General features: G+C 33.5%; 1 protein-coding gene across 1 annotated transcript in view; it reads right to left on the bottom strand.

The window, feature by feature from the left end:
• Nucleotides 1–6,484: 6,484 nt before the first annotated feature.
• TGFBR1 (transforming growth factor beta receptor 1) overlaps nt 6,485–15,815 on the bottom strand; it is a 63,051-nt gene continuing 53,720 nt past the window's right edge. Inside the window, exons 7-9 of the mRNA XM_074196726.1 lie at nt 12,838–12,962; nt 11,636–11,766; nt 6,485–10,848 (exon numbers count right to left, since the gene is read on the bottom strand). Coding sequence (XP_074052827.1) covers nt 10,723–10,848; nt 11,636–11,766; nt 12,838–12,962 — 382 coding nt within the window. The 3' untranslated portion in view covers nt 6,485–10,722. The remainder of the gene's footprint in view (nt 10,849–11,635; nt 11,767–12,837; nt 12,963–15,815) is intronic.

Raw genomic sequence — 15,815 nt, 5'->3', positions numbered from 1 at the left:
CCTGTGATGTGCAGGTCTGGGGCAACACCACTGCCAAAAAGTAAGGAGGGATTGTGCCAAGGACTCTACCACACTAAAAGAATGCTGCTTTGAAAGGGAAATTGCATGACAGGGGAAAAAATGTCCCTTAACTTATCCCTTCAAAGTATGTGCTCTTTGCATCTGTGCTGAAAGCCATAGCTTTAGATCATGGTCGCAAATCCCATTCCCATTTCCCACCTAGAGTCCTTAGGAGACCTCTTGTTTGACATAGTGCCTGGTATCTCTTAGTTACCTTGTTTTATCTCCTTTAGAATCAGGTTCTCTCTTCCCAGGAAGCTTTTTTCAAACCGTATTTGCCTTAATCACCAACAAACATCAGACTTATTCCTTCCTAACAGGTTAAAAGAAATGGCACCTGCCCTCTAGGAGTTTATAACCAGTAAGCAGAAAATATGTAGAGTGAGAACTATAAAACATATTAGAATATGAAAGTACATCAGAGACATCAGAGTCAAATGAAAGATTATAGAAAAAAAGGATCATCTGTAGGTAGGATTAGAGAAGTTTTCATGGAGAGGGTGGCATCTGAACTGGGCCACGAAGAAAAAGGATTTCAGCAGAGAGATATGAGAGAAGTGGTTCAGGTACAGGGGTTTTATATATATATCTTAGATATAGCCAGATCATGAAGGGTCTTTTATGGCGGGTGGTCAATTGTTTTAGACTCATGTCATAACCAGCTTTCCCCATCTCTCTTATGCCCAAAAGAAAACTCCTTTGATTAGCAGGGCAATGAGGTAACATTTCTAGAATATCTGCCAAACCTGAAGGAACCTGGCTCTGAATTGAATAGGCTTTTTATGCCATTAGGTAACATGACTAGTAGCTAAAAGGAAGCAGCTAGTAGAATAGATAACAACTGAAACTTTAGCTTCTCCTCTGATTCAGACTTGATTTGGATAATTAGGATTGGGGCTCCAAGAGATTATCATCTACTCATTATAATGTCCTACTTTTAACCAACATTTATTTACTCCAAATCTATGGTGTGGGGGTTATAGAGAAACAATAGTTCCTGCCTGCAAGATGCTTACATTCTACTGGGAGTAACTAAATGTGCACACATACATATTAAAAATAACTAGCCTTTACTTAGTGCCTTAAAGGTATACCTTAAATGTTTTCAAATATTTCACTTCATCTTCACAATTCTGGAAAGTAGATGTTATTATTATCCTAGTTTTCTGGATGATGGAATTGAGGTTGACAGAAATTGTGACTTGCCCAAGGCCATATAGGAAGTAAATAAATACATTCAAAATAATTAAAAAGGGCTGTCACAAAGACGGGGGCTGAGAACACTAAGAATTAAGATTGTGTAGGACATAGAACCTTAACAAGACTTGATTAGAGGTAGGGGTCTAAGAGGTGGAGATGTAAAGGAAAAGATTTCCACATAAGGGATAGAAAATACAGATGTATAAGGAGCAAGTTGGTCAAAATATAGAGCACCAAAGTAATACAAAAATAGTCTGGAAATTAGTTTGGAACCAGGTAATTGAAGGGCTTTAGAAGTCAAACACAAGAGTTCCTATTTTGTACTAGGGACAATAGAGAGCACTAAAGCTTTTTAAGCAGAATATGATCAGACCTGAGCTTTGAAGCCTATTTTACATGGGGAGAGCTATCTAAGCCAAGACTACATGAAACTCATACCAATATTCCTGGCACTTAGGAAGGAGACTGGAAACAGAATTTGAGAACTGTGTTTGGAGACTAGGCAAAGCAATGAATCAGAGAGTACAAGGAACAGAAGATGATTATCTTCAAGCCTCAGTGCTGGCTGCATTTAGCACTACCACCAATGCCTACTACTAGGAGGAAAAGTAGCAAGGTAATATTTAGACTTCAATATCCCACCCCTCCTTGAATCAGTAAGGGCTTGCTGGTCTTCTGGGTCACTGATATTTAAGGATTTGGGTAACATAGACTGTTTCAACTGCCACCAGGACAGCATGGAATTTGGGCAGGTGGCAGTAATGTTTCTCCAAAACCATTAAAGTTTTAAGCTGGAACCCACAATACCTAGGGTTCTGGCAGTTCTCAAAGTTCTGGACAATAAGGATAACTAAGGAATGAAAGGAAGCAGGACTTATACCTCGAGTAGCTCCTTGCCCCAGTGGAACTCTGATCAGAAGACAAAGGTGGCCTCTGCATAGTATGATGACAAATGAAAATAGTTGGCATTTTTTAAATGCTCCGCAAGAACTGGCATTATATAGTGCTTTAAGGTTTGCAAAGCATTCTACATGTTACCTCACTTAAACTCTACAGCTTTGGGATATATAGGTGCTATCATGCCAGGTTTAAAGAACTTGCCCAAGATGACACAGTGAGCTAAGGATCTGAGTCAGAAGATAAAGTATTCACCACTGAGCTTCCAGGCCTCCTAACTCCCAGAGCAAGCAGGAATGTACTGAGGAGTCAGGCCAAGGGTGACTCTGAATAGAGGTAGAACTCCAAGCATACACATTGCCAAATAAGTGCAGACAGGTAAATAGCCATAGCTGCCAAGTCTTATTCTTCAAAAACTAATCTACCAGAGCGGAGATTGGCCTCAGAACATTCCTGGAGGAATCCCTCCATACTTACCACAAAGGGGCCATTATCTATGGAGGGAGTAAGCCTGACCCCTGAGAAAGGATACCAGGAAGGCTGTATTTGCGTGGTCTGGGGGGGAAAAATTGGAAAGGAATTCCCTTGGAATTAAAAGTACTTAGGTGGTCAAGAGGTAAGAGATCTTCTATTTGCTTGGCAAAAAAGAAACATCTCAGGGACGCTAGATTTCCTTTCAGTTTTTGCAGAAGTGTGGACTAGGGGTGTGGAAGGTTACATACATTGTATCAGTCAGTTAAAGTGTTGGTAAATTTTGCTGAAATGCCTTTTCCCATTTTTTTTTTTTAATGCTTGGGATAGTTGATGAAGGGAAGGTAATTTGGAAATGAAGGGCTTGTAAAATAAAAATTTTTAAATATACTTGCATAGGTAGCTTTTATTTTTGTATCTCCACATTTTAATTTCTCCTGTATGTTTCAAAAACTAATCCACATAACAAAAAACATTTAAACAGAAAAAGACCCACTCATCAAAACTATTTAATTGAAAAACTGAATTGCCTAATTGAAAAAAGTCTGATAATATATGAAATGTACACATTTAGCCTGCTGTCCCATATGCAAACAAGATGTCTTTTTCATGTATTTTCTTTGGGACCAAGCTTAGCCATTAAAATTTCATGGTATTTAGGGACTTTGTTGTTTCCATGAACATCATTGCTGTAGTATATAATTTTCCTAGTTTTGCTTGCTTCAACTGATGTCTTCCTATGATTCTCTGAATTAGTCATATTCATTGCTTTTCATTAACCCGGCATTTTATCACATTCACATGCCAAAAATTTCATTGATGTAGATTTATTTGCATTTCTTTGCTTCCTTAAAAAATTCTGCTAAAATATTTTTGTGTATACAGGACTTTATTCTTTTTTGTCATTTACCTCGTTAGCAGTATACATATAACACTGGAATGCCTCGAGCAAAGGGTATGGGAGTTTTATTCTTTTAATAATTCTAGTTGTTTTTCAGAATGATTGGACCAATTCAGTCTCACCAACACTGCAGTAGTTTGTTTTTCCATACCTTATCCAACATTATTTTGTCAAATTGCTAGATGTAAAAGTTTTGACTTTTCTTTCAGAAAAGTCACTAATTTTTATTTCATTTAAGAGCTGCTTGCTTATATTCATTTACCACTTATCAATTTACTGTAAAACACTAGCTCTGCCCAGTCACCAGAGTCCAAGAATTCAATCCCTATATTGATTTTCCTTTATTCCTGTAATTTATGTAGTCCTGGTTATATCATTCCTATTTGAGTCTTGGGAGTCCCAGTAAGTTTATTCAGATCTTTTATGCTGTTCAATTTTTCTTACCATTGTCTCCTCTTCCCCTCCTGAATTGTTAGAATTTTCTAAAAAATCAGATTTTTGTGGATTGTATAGTTAATTTCCTCCTGCTATTGTCTTAATTTGATGCTGGTTTGGAGACAACCTTCAAATTGAGCGAATTTTGCCTCCTCATATCTTTAATTCCTTTGTCTTCTTGTAGTTAGCATTTTTATTGATATATCTAGTAACAGTGCATACAGTGGGCATCCTTACTTCACCAATGATTACAATAGTAAAGGTTCCATTGCATCTCTATTACAAATACTAGGCTTTTTTTTAATCATTATTTTTTTTAGGTTGTTTTTATTTTTTGCAAGGCAAATGGGGTTAAGTGGCTTGCCCAAGGCCACACAGCTAGGTAATTATTAAGTGTCTGAGACCAGATTTGAACCCAGGTACTCCTGACTCCAGGGCCAGTGCTTTATCTCCTGCTCCACCTAGCCGCCCCTTTTTTTTTAAAATAAAAATGCTTTTGATTGTACTGAAGTAAAGAACTTCAATTGTTTTAGCATTTTTAGTGTTTTGTAATCTATTAAAAGGCCCTTCTTGAATTTATTGATTTGTGTGCTTTCCACTGTTGTTATTAAGGTGATTAGACTATGTTTTTTTTTAACGTTGAATCATTTTTGCATTCTTGACTTGAATCCATGGTAATAATGATAGCTAAGTTCTTTTGACTATATTGCCTGGTTATCTCTGTCATCAATTTCTATTACTGATGTAGTCCTATATACTTTTTTTTCTCTCTCCCAGGTTAAGCCTCGTATTTGCCTAACATGAAGCTTCTCCCCCCCTCATTTTTTAGCTTATACACTGCAGGAATTTTTCTTTAGATGTTCTACTAAATTCATTCAAATTCATTTAGTCTTTCTTTGGGAGTTTAAGTGTGGCTTGTTCAATTTCTGAGTTGGGATATGGTTAATCCTTTTCTTTATTAATCAACATTTTTATTTTTGTAGTCATTAACTTTTCAGTTGTTAACATGTATTTGAGGTGGTAGCTTCTGATTTTAATATTTGCTTTAAAATTTAGACCCAGAAGGCTCCTTAGAATTCATCTAGTCCAACCCTTTTTTTATGAGGAAACTGAGCCAGACATTAACCTACTTATAATAAGTGGCAGTTAGGATTTGAATGTAGCTGCTCTGACACCCAATTCATTTTTTTTTACATTGTACTTTCCTTATCATTCAAATTTTATTATCTATAATTTGAATATGTACAGCAATGGTATTAGTTCATCTTTGATTTTCTTAGGAAGAATGTTTGAAGATCAGTCTCTTCTTACGAAGTATACTTTAAGCTTTATGGAATGCATTTTCAATCATCAGTCAATTTCCCTTTATTTAATTATACTGAAGCCTTTTATTTCTTGTCATTAATGAATATCCCTGCATATTTGAACTTGTATTCAATGTGGAAAATGCCTTTTGATGGCAAGATTTTGATACTTAAAAGCATGGATCTTGGTGATTATATTTTTGAATTCAAGTTTCTTGATGACAGTAGTCTTTGAATTTTCTTTTCTGTAGTGTTTTTGCATGATTTTCCTAAGGTTGACCATTAGGTCCTTTCACTATAGTTTTTGGGAGACCAGTTAAGTGTCAGCTCATCCTGCCAAGCTAGGTTTATGATTGCATTTGGTTTAGGAAGACTTTAAATGTCTTTACTTTGCCAACTTTGAATATTTACTATTTATTGTTTCATCTCTGCATTTTTACCATACCTTACTTTAAGATTTAAGCCTTCATTGTAAATTGTTGATTCTCCTGGCCTTTAATTACTAATAGGCAGCCAATTTTCTGTACTTGTATTGTCTTAAAAATCTTTATTTAAAAATCATTCTGTAGCCAGCTAGGTGGCATAGTGGATGGAGCACCAGCCCTGAAGGCAGGAGGACCCGAGTTCAAATCCTAGCTATGTAACCTTGGGGCAAGTCACACATTAACCCCATTTTGCCCTTGCCCCCCAGAAAACATTTGGGAGTTTCTTGAGGTTGTTTTAATCTCCTTTCAAGGAGGGGTAGGGCCTAGCTATTATTGCATTATCATCATCATCATCATCATCATCATTATTCCTTTCTCTAGTCTCTGCTGTATTTTTATTAACTTTCCCTTGGGTATTCCCCCTCTCCTATCCCTCTGTTTATACATGGCATTTCTTGCTCTTATAAGGTGATAAATGAGAACTGGGCTTAAAGATGACAATTACTCAACCTTCTTACCCAAAAGTCCATTTTATAAATGTTTCTTTTCTTTTCTTTCTTTTGCAAGGCAATGGGGTTAAGTGGCTTGCCCAAGGCCACACAGCTAGCTAATTATTAAGTGTCTAAGGCCCAATTTGAACTCAGGTCCTCCTGACTCCAGGGCCAGTGCTCTATCCACTGCACCACCTAGCTTCCCCCTATAAAATATGATTCTTAATAGTGAAGGCTCATTTCTGTTTGAAATCATAGCGTATATATATATAGCATATTCAACACACTTTACACTTATAATAGTGCTTGGAAAAAGAGTAGTTTATTTGCATTGCTTTAATCTTTCTATTGTAGTGTTAAATGCTAACATAAGCATTACTCTTCTACTTCCTACTTACAATCCATTTTGGATATGTACTACAAATACAATATATAATTTCCAAAATTTTATGGGAAAATGAAATTTGTGGGGTTTTTTTTTGTCATCTGTATGAGCTCTGCAAATTTAATCACCTAAAATGTAAATTTTATACAGGGCATAATTTGTACATCTCTAGAAGAGCATATGCTATATCGAAAGCCACAACAATTTGCAAAAATACAGTAAAATACAGCAAATAGAAAGGATAAATGGTGTCAAATGGGGCACAATTATAAACAGCAGTACCATTGGAGTTGTCAATTTAGCGATATATAATACCCATAGTTTATAGAATAGAAACAACTGCAAATCAAGAGAATGTTCTGACACATATTAAAACATTATATACACAATGAGGTAAATGTACCTTGGTCTTTTAAGAGGTAATTTAGGTTTAAAGCAAATGATATATTGAAGCATTTCTTTACATGTAAATTAACACCAAATACCTCTATAATCATTTTCTATGGCACGATGTGAAAAAAAGGATTTTAAAAAATGGTTCATGATCTATTTTACATACTTTGTTTAGAAAAATTAATGAAAGCTTATGCTCAATAGTCAAATGTTATTAGTCACATTTTCAAAGGTATCACAATGCAAAAAAATTTAGCCTAGAGTGAAAGTGCCAATGTTTAAGAACTGTCATCTCTGAAATATTCAAGAAATCCAGCATACAGAAGTATTCCAGCAATCCAAAGGGTCCCTCGAAGCATCAGTAGCAGTCCCTAGTACTACTCTTAAAGAACTGAAACCTTCTAAGAATTGTCATTTTCAACTAAACCAGAAATCTGCTCAGTCAGAACAAGAATCTCCTCTCCCATTTGCTAATATCTTTAACATTTTGCTTTAAATCATTGGTTCAATACAGGGACATAAAACATTGATGAAACCTAGCAAAAAATGCAGATTGTTTTATTAACAATTTTCTTAATTTTTAATCTGCATATATCAAACCTTTTTTGAGTAGAAACTAGAAAACATTGGTTTACATGATGCAAAATGACAAGCTAATTAACCTTCTAAACTTAGTTAAGGATAGATAAATTTCATACTGATTTCATAGCAATGTCCATTCTTGCTTAGTATAGGCACTTTTTGATTGTACTTTGAATCAGGCTGAGGCAAAGTATATAACTTCCACTCTACTACTACAGGATCGACAGGGCTCCCCTGTGCTTTTCATGATTTCCAGCTCAATCAGCATTGCCACAACTGGTACCTCCACCATCTCCCCAAATTTCATACAAATCTGTAGAAGTGTCAGGAGAGTACCATCCAGGTGGCAGATTTTAATAATGCCTGGTTAATCTAGAAATGGGTTGCCATTGTCATGCCTCATTCTCAGATAATTAAGGAATCTTGTTAAACAGTGGACAACTTCAGTCAGCAACCTCTAAAACTGAAGAAATCCAAAAAAAATTCATTAGTGAAAAGTTATAAGACTTAAAGAATTGGCAAAGAACAATGTTGTAAATCTGGTGCTGCTTGTGGCCACAATATATGCTCTGTTTTTGTCACTCCCTTTTTCATGGTGAGGATGAGATTTTTGGACAGATGACATTTTAACTCATGTTAACTACTTTTAGGATTAAATATATGAAATGTAAACAGCATGCAAGAAGGCAACTGCTTCCATATTACCAAAATAATATCATCAGGTTATTTTCACTTATAGTTATTGCCTCACCAATGTTCATTTTTACTTTTAAGTCATCTTTCCCAATTATAGAAAATTTGGGGTTATTTAAAGCATCACTGGCCCAAATAGCAAGAGTTATACTCATAAATAAAACTATAAAAGAACTTAAGAAATTTACTAAATGAAACTCCTGATTTAAGAAAAGTGTATCTATGCCTAGGTAGCCAGGGACAGTCTAATGTTAACTCAACCTTCCTTCTAATGATATTAAATATGTTTCTTGCTGAAATTTTTACCTTTCACAAATTGTGAAATAAATCATGCATTACAATTTTTCAATTAGACAAGAAATTTTGGTATATTCTTAAAATTATATAAAATCTCTTTAATGATGAAATGTATTGGTCCCCTGAATACAATAAAATAAAATGAAATAAGTTGACGAATCTTAAATTTTTTTAAAGTATTCACAAAGCTAGAAGTACTTATTTCCTGGTTAATAATATGATAATTACAAAAATGAATCTCTCCCACAAATTTTCTTTTTTGGGAAGGGATAACCATAGGGAAAAAAGTTCAAATTTAGGCAAATTAGAATACTATGCTGTATGCAACAGTGGCGACTAATCACGGTTTCACTCATGATGTCTTTAAATAAATGAAATAAATGCTTAATTTGTAAATAACAAGTCACTCCTAATATTACTTTGGTTTTGGACTAATTGTCTCTCAAATTTATTCTTTCAAATTTTAAGAGACAAGATATTATAATGCAACTCCTATTCAGTTGAATGTCTATCACTTTTAAAATAAAAATACTATAAAATTATTCCAATTATTTATTTTTAAATGGTTAACACTATAAATTCAAAGATTCAACATCCATCTTGGGGGGGGGAGTGTTCTCTAGAATGGATGGATCACAATGATTAAATAAAAACTCCGAAAACTGGGAAAACACTTTACAGATTTTATAGCACTGGAAGTAAAGGACAGCTAGCTATAAACTCAACTTGTTAATTTGAAATCTATGACAAATTTACTTTATGTACTTACTTGATTTGAATGTTGAAATTCACCTGCTACTTTCAGATTTTCCTGTCTCAAATACCAAGTGGTAAATCAAATTCAAATACATATTAAGCATGTTATAAATATTCTGCTCACATTTACAAAGAGAAAAAGGTGAATTAAAAGCTTTATCTTCTTCTGGTTCTAATGATACCTCAAAAAGCACTCTAGCTTCAACTTAATTACAAAAATATCAACAGAAGCCACAGGACAAGTGTATTTTTACTTAACTGATGCACTTGTATCTTGCACAACCATTATATTTCAACCTATAAATTGCTTTCACTTTCCTAAGGGAAAAAAATAATGAACTTTTAACAGTGTGGTAATTACATTATTTTAAAAATAACACTGTTTTTGACAGAGGGAAAAAAAAAGATTTTTATAGAGTCACACACAAACAACTTTTTTTATAAACAGCTAAATATAGCAAACTTCCCCTTTTAAAAAAATTAGTCTTTATCCTCATTTTAAATTATTAAAGTACTATAAGTATCTAGAGTGCCACTTGATTTAAAAAAATTCTATGGATATCATAAAACTCAATAGTATATTGTTAAAATGTGACCATAACTAAAATATCTAACTTTAATACTTTCTAATTTCCACAGTGGTTTAGAAGCAAATATTGCTAAGTTTTTTTAAAGAATGATATAATTATTATATGCCAAAAATACTATGTATTTTCAATCACCTAAATTAATCTTTTGAATTTAGCCTCTGTAGAGTTGATTATACAATGTTTACTAATCTGAATTAGAAAGACACAGAAGTGGCACTTACTGGTATAGTACAATTTCATTTTGAAGGCTTGTGATTCTGATTAAGTGAAATAATAGTATACAAAATATAACTGCATAAATTAAGTTCTCAATTGGATGAGTTTATTTTGAAATTCAGCATTTTACTAGGGTAGTTTCATTTTAAAAGATCCTGAAAATTAAACTGTAGTACATTCAAAGTCTGAATCAAGGATAATTTTAGTGGTTCAGAAAACTTTGAGATTGTACTAACCAGGATTAAATCACTTACAGTAATAATAATGTCCTGTACAATTCAACTCCCCTTTTTAAAAAGATAAATCTTTAGCAGAGTTAACTAATGTTAAGACTGGCAATCAACTTTTAAAAAAACAACTTTCATGTTAATAAAATAAAGAGACTACACAACAATTTTTTTTTAACTGTCCCGGGAAAGAGGTGTTCATAGTGCACAGAAAGAACCCACACAGCTTCTTCTTGGGTCCACAGTAATCCTGGAGTTCAGTAATCCACTGTTACTTCCATGTTTCAAAAGGAGGCAATATCCTTTTGTTCCCTCTCAGTGAGGTAGAACAACTGACCTTCCAAACGAAAACCCAGGAGTAGATATGGATCTAGAGTGTTATTCGGCTGCAATGTTGAATTACATTTTTATGCCCTCCTGTTGACTGAGTTGTGATAATGTTTTCTTAATACGTAAAGCTGTAAGCCTAGCTGCTCCATTGGCATACCAACATTCTCGCATAATTTTGGCCATCACTCTCAAGGCCTGTGAAAATAAGGAAAAAAAATCAAAACTTTTATAGGTGATTCAGACAATAACCTCAATACTTTTGTTTATAGGTACATACTGTGATATGAGGCATAATTATATAATTTTATGAAAAAAAGAAAAGAATGGATACTGCACCCATCTTTTATAAAAGAGAAAATGGAAACACAGAACCCCACAAAATTTAAATTTTGTTTTTAAACTTTAAAAAATAACTTATTGAATAATCTCTTCAAAAAAGTTCATGATCTACTTGACTGTGATAGTACTTAGATAACCAATTTATAATGAACTACACAATCAATCTATACTGAATGGGAAATCCACTTTTTGGCATCAACTTCATATCCTACCCCGAGTGTATCTGTCAAACAAAATAGAAGACTGGGATAGCAATATTACAAATGCAGGCTAACACTAACTTTATCCAAGTATTCCATTTGAATTGTTCACCACTGGAATCAAGAGCTATAATACTAATTTCTACTACTTTCTCTCACTACTCTTGGTAAAATGGTAAGGAGGGCAAAAGTAAGTTAATAATTAAGATATCTGCTGTAGGAAGGCTTAAGTAGGTGGGGTCTTCAAACTACTATCTTGTTTTGAATACTGTGCTGCAAAAACTGGTATCCAACCAAAATATCAATGGTCATTTATCACCATGCATTTAAATTAGTTCATTTGAAAATCAAGTGTTTTATTATAATTCTTATCTTCAATGCAAAAAAATTTTATCTAAATATTGGAAATTAAAAATTATACAATAATTACAAGTAATTCTTACTTCACAACTCTGCCATCGATTTGGAATGTTTGGCCGTAACTTCTGTTCACAAACAACTTTCCGCATTTCATCTACTGATGGATCAGAAGGTACGAGATCATAATAAGGCAGCTGGTAGTCTTCATGAATTCCTATGTCGTTTAAAAAAATACATACAAATTGAAATTGTGCTCTATAAAGTTAAGTACTGTAAGTTGCTAATTTAAGGATAATTGTTCATTGTTTACTATAAAATTTCTTCAGGTAAGGGAAATATCTTTTATTTCTTAAAATAAAGGATGAGTCAGCTCTATGAAGGTGAATATCTGCATTTAAAGGATCTGTTTATAGCATAAGTCGAATGACTAAATAAAAATACCGTAATGTTTATTCATTTTTGTTTTCCTTGGTATAGGAAACTTTTTCCACTAAGTCAACCAAGGCAAAGGTTTTAAGGCACTGAGATGTCAAGTGTTTGTGCAGGGTCACACAAGAAGTAAGATCTGAACCCGGCTTCTTCCTTCTAAGTCTAAGGTCAATCTATCCATGATTTCATGTTAACTCAGACATATTATTACATGATGTGACATATATCTGTAGCATATATTTATATAGTAATATACAATATATTATCTTTAGCAGACACAAACATGAAATATTTGACTAGGCATTATTTTTGTTCTTTTTACTTATCCACTAAGAGTAGGGTTACATGTACTGTCAAATTAATAATGAGCTTATTTGCTGGGACAAAATCTGATGAAATTCTTGCCAGTTCAAGTTATGATTCACATACATAAAGATAGATTCCTAAGTGACACCATCTTTCTTAGGCAGATAACTATTCTATGGATAATTTCCAGAATAATATGAATTAAATTTAACCCCAACAATCAGGTATCTCCAATCATAGAACAGAAAAAGGGGAGACAAAGAGGCACAAAGACAGAGATATCGGGAAGCAGGTTCTTTTCTTTCCCTTAATCAAAAATTCCTTTCTTTTCTTTCTATTTTTAATTGGAATTATGAAATTTCCCAGGAGAAATGGCTTAAGTAGTAGACTGACTAAACAGGTTTTCTTTCAGAAATTTTCTATGTATAAAACACTTTTAAAAAACAACAATCTTTATTAATGTATCCTTTGTAGTTCTAAGAAAACACCTTCCTCACAAATCCTAGAGGTGGTGAGTAATATTCACTTAACTATTAAGGCTGTAACTTACCACCGATTGAACACCTACGAGCTATTTCCCAGAACACTAGACCCATTGCATAGATGTCAGCACGTTTAAATGATTCAAAGTGCTTCATGTTGATAGAATCATCTAGAACTTCTGGGGCCATATACCTAATTAAAAAAAACATGAACATGAAGAGTCTTTTAGTGTCAGGTACCAAGCTAAGAACTGGGAGATACAAAAGGAGGCAAAAGATAATAATCCCTGTTCTTGAGGAGCTAACATGCCAACAAATATATGCAAAGCAAACTCTATACACACACACACACACACACACACACACAAATAATAAACAGAGGAAAGGCATAGGAATTAAGAGGGGTTAGGGAAGGCTAAGAGTAGGTAAGGTAGTTCAGATAAGAGTTTACTTGTCTAAGAAGGAAGACAGGGAAGTCTAGTCATAACAGTGAAGGGAAACATATTCAAAAACACCTGGATGAATTATTTTCCTGACAAGCAAACCAACATATAAAACTCAAGAATTCCTCCATCTGTACAGAGAATTACATGTGAAAAACTATCAGATACTCTTAAAAGGAGATAAGTGAATTAAGGGTTAGTTCTGTCAATATAAAATGTATGAAGGTATCTGATTATTAATCAAATAGACTATGCTGAATTATATATTCATGAAAAACACACACACACACACACACACACACTCACTCTTGAAAATGAATGAACAAAAATATCCATTTCATGATCCTTTCCAATATTCAAACCTGATATAAGGGTGACTGCCTAATCCTTGTTTTCTGAACTGTTCCCATGCTGTTCTAAGGTCCCTTGTCTAAGACCACTGTTTTAATTTGACTTTCTGCTTCTAGTCACTTCTTTCTTGTTTATACTATTACCTTAGACAAATAAGCAAACAAAACCAACTTTATTCTCCTTACTTCTCCTAGATTGAAGTGCAAGTCCCACTCAGAGGTCCAGGTCTACTTCCACTGTCCCAGGACCTTTGACTCTCTTATCTCCATGTTGGGCTTGTTTGTTCCTTATTAGGTAGTCTGGTGGCTTCCTGCTTCCTGCTTCCTGGGGTCTCGAATACCACTGCTAAACCTGGAGTGCCTCCTGGCTGACTGAGCCCTGAGTTCAAGAGATCTGCCAGCATCAGTCTTCCCAGTGGCAGGGATTACAGGTGTATAGACCATGTCTAATCACTTTCTTATTCTCCTAACTTCACCCACCCAACCTTTCCCAAATTTACTTTATATATACTGCTGCCACATTATCTTTTATTGCAAAACCATAATCACATTACTCCTTTACTCAAAAATCTTCAAATATTTTCCTCTGCTTATTAAATAAAAGATTAGATTGATTAGCATTCAAAACCCTCCACAATTCCATCTCAATTTACCTTTCCAAAGTAATAAAAATGAACCACAGAGAATTATTTGCTCAAGGTCTTAAAGCTAGTTACTTAGTGGTGGAAACAGGACTATAACACAGGTCTCTTAACCTGACATCCATTACTTTTACCAGAATACACAACTAGCTGTCTCCCTTTAAAAAAAATCCTATGAAATGATTGTAAATATATTTTCTATTTTCAGTAAACTGGAATATCCTGAAAAAGTATATATAATTCTACTGTATCAAAAACATAGCCTACCTAAAAATAATGCTATTCAGAAATAAGTTTAATTAATGATCCTTTTGTTAGCATTCTTAGAATTTCAAAGGGAATTGAAAAGGGGTACTTTGACTAATATAAAAAAATTTGACCTGAAGGTTGTTCTCGAGAAAAAACTTTTCTATGACATTTATAAAATTATCCTAGTGATCATACAATAGAAATTGGAATATCCTAATATTTGAAGGTACTTCATAGGACTTTTTTTTTTACAAAAAATACAGATTTCTGGTTCTTTTTTTAAACATACATACATATAGAGTCCATTTCTCAGTATACCTCAGTATCTTTCACAGTGCTTTGCAAACAGTAGAAACTCATAAAAACTTATTGAACAAATATTCTATTGTATAAAATACATAAAATGTGTCTGTATACTTTCTCCCTATGTATCAAAGGATGTTTCTTCATAAATATCTTAGCACTGCCTTTTTTCCAATCACTATTCAAAAAAATGCCAAGTCTTGCTCCAAAATTTGTATTCTACATTCTACAAGAATTTTTAGACCTATTGTTTAAGTCCCTAGAGAAACAAATATTTTAAAATAGTTAAACTTTTTAAATAGAATTTTAAAGTGATTCAAAAAAAATACCTACTGAGTATTTTTCCCTAATGACATAATGCTCTCTCTCTCTCTCTCTCTTTCTCTCTCTCTCTCTCTCTCTACACACACACACACACACACACACACACACACACACACAACAGAAATACCAGTTTTATAGAGAAGTGAAAGAATTCATCAGATGATTTGGGGACAACATATCTAAAAAAGCAGCTTAGGGAAGACTTCTAAAATCAAAAGAGGACAAGATATGGAGTCAAAGGACCTAGATTTTTTTAAATTAATAGTTCTAGTCTATTATTTGATAGCCATAGCTAAATCATAAGACTTCTAGGTTTCCTGTGATACTTAGTCCTAATATCCTATGACTTCAAACACCGTTATAATGTCAGTGTAAGTCCTTAAACATTAGCTGAAGATTTCATCTAACAGGAAGGTTATCTTAGATAATAGCTACAAGAAAAAAAACCATTAACCACACATCTATTATATATATATATATATATATATATATATATATATATATATATATATTTAAACATATTTGTGTAATTTCACATTTAAAGTATGTTTATGTAAATATAAAAGTAAATGTTGATTGTGATACTGAGTACCCAAGTCCAGTCTAATATAACCAATTCTTGAAGACTTGCTGTTGCTTTTGTAATCATTCATTACTTTGTTTTCTAGAGTTTTGTTAATCATCTCTTTAATGATCTATTCTAGAGTTTCTCCAAAAATCAAAACCAAGCTCACCA

This window comes from Macrotis lagotis, chromosome 8, assembly GCF_037893015.1.
Source record: "Macrotis lagotis isolate mMagLag1 chromosome 8, bilby.v1.9.chrom.fasta, whole genome shotgun sequence".
NCBI lineage: Eukaryota > Metazoa > Chordata > Mammalia > Peramelemorphia > Peramelidae > Macrotis > Macrotis lagotis.
Note: the sequence above shows the minus strand (reverse complement) of the source record. Positions and strands in the feature narration are given on the sequence as shown.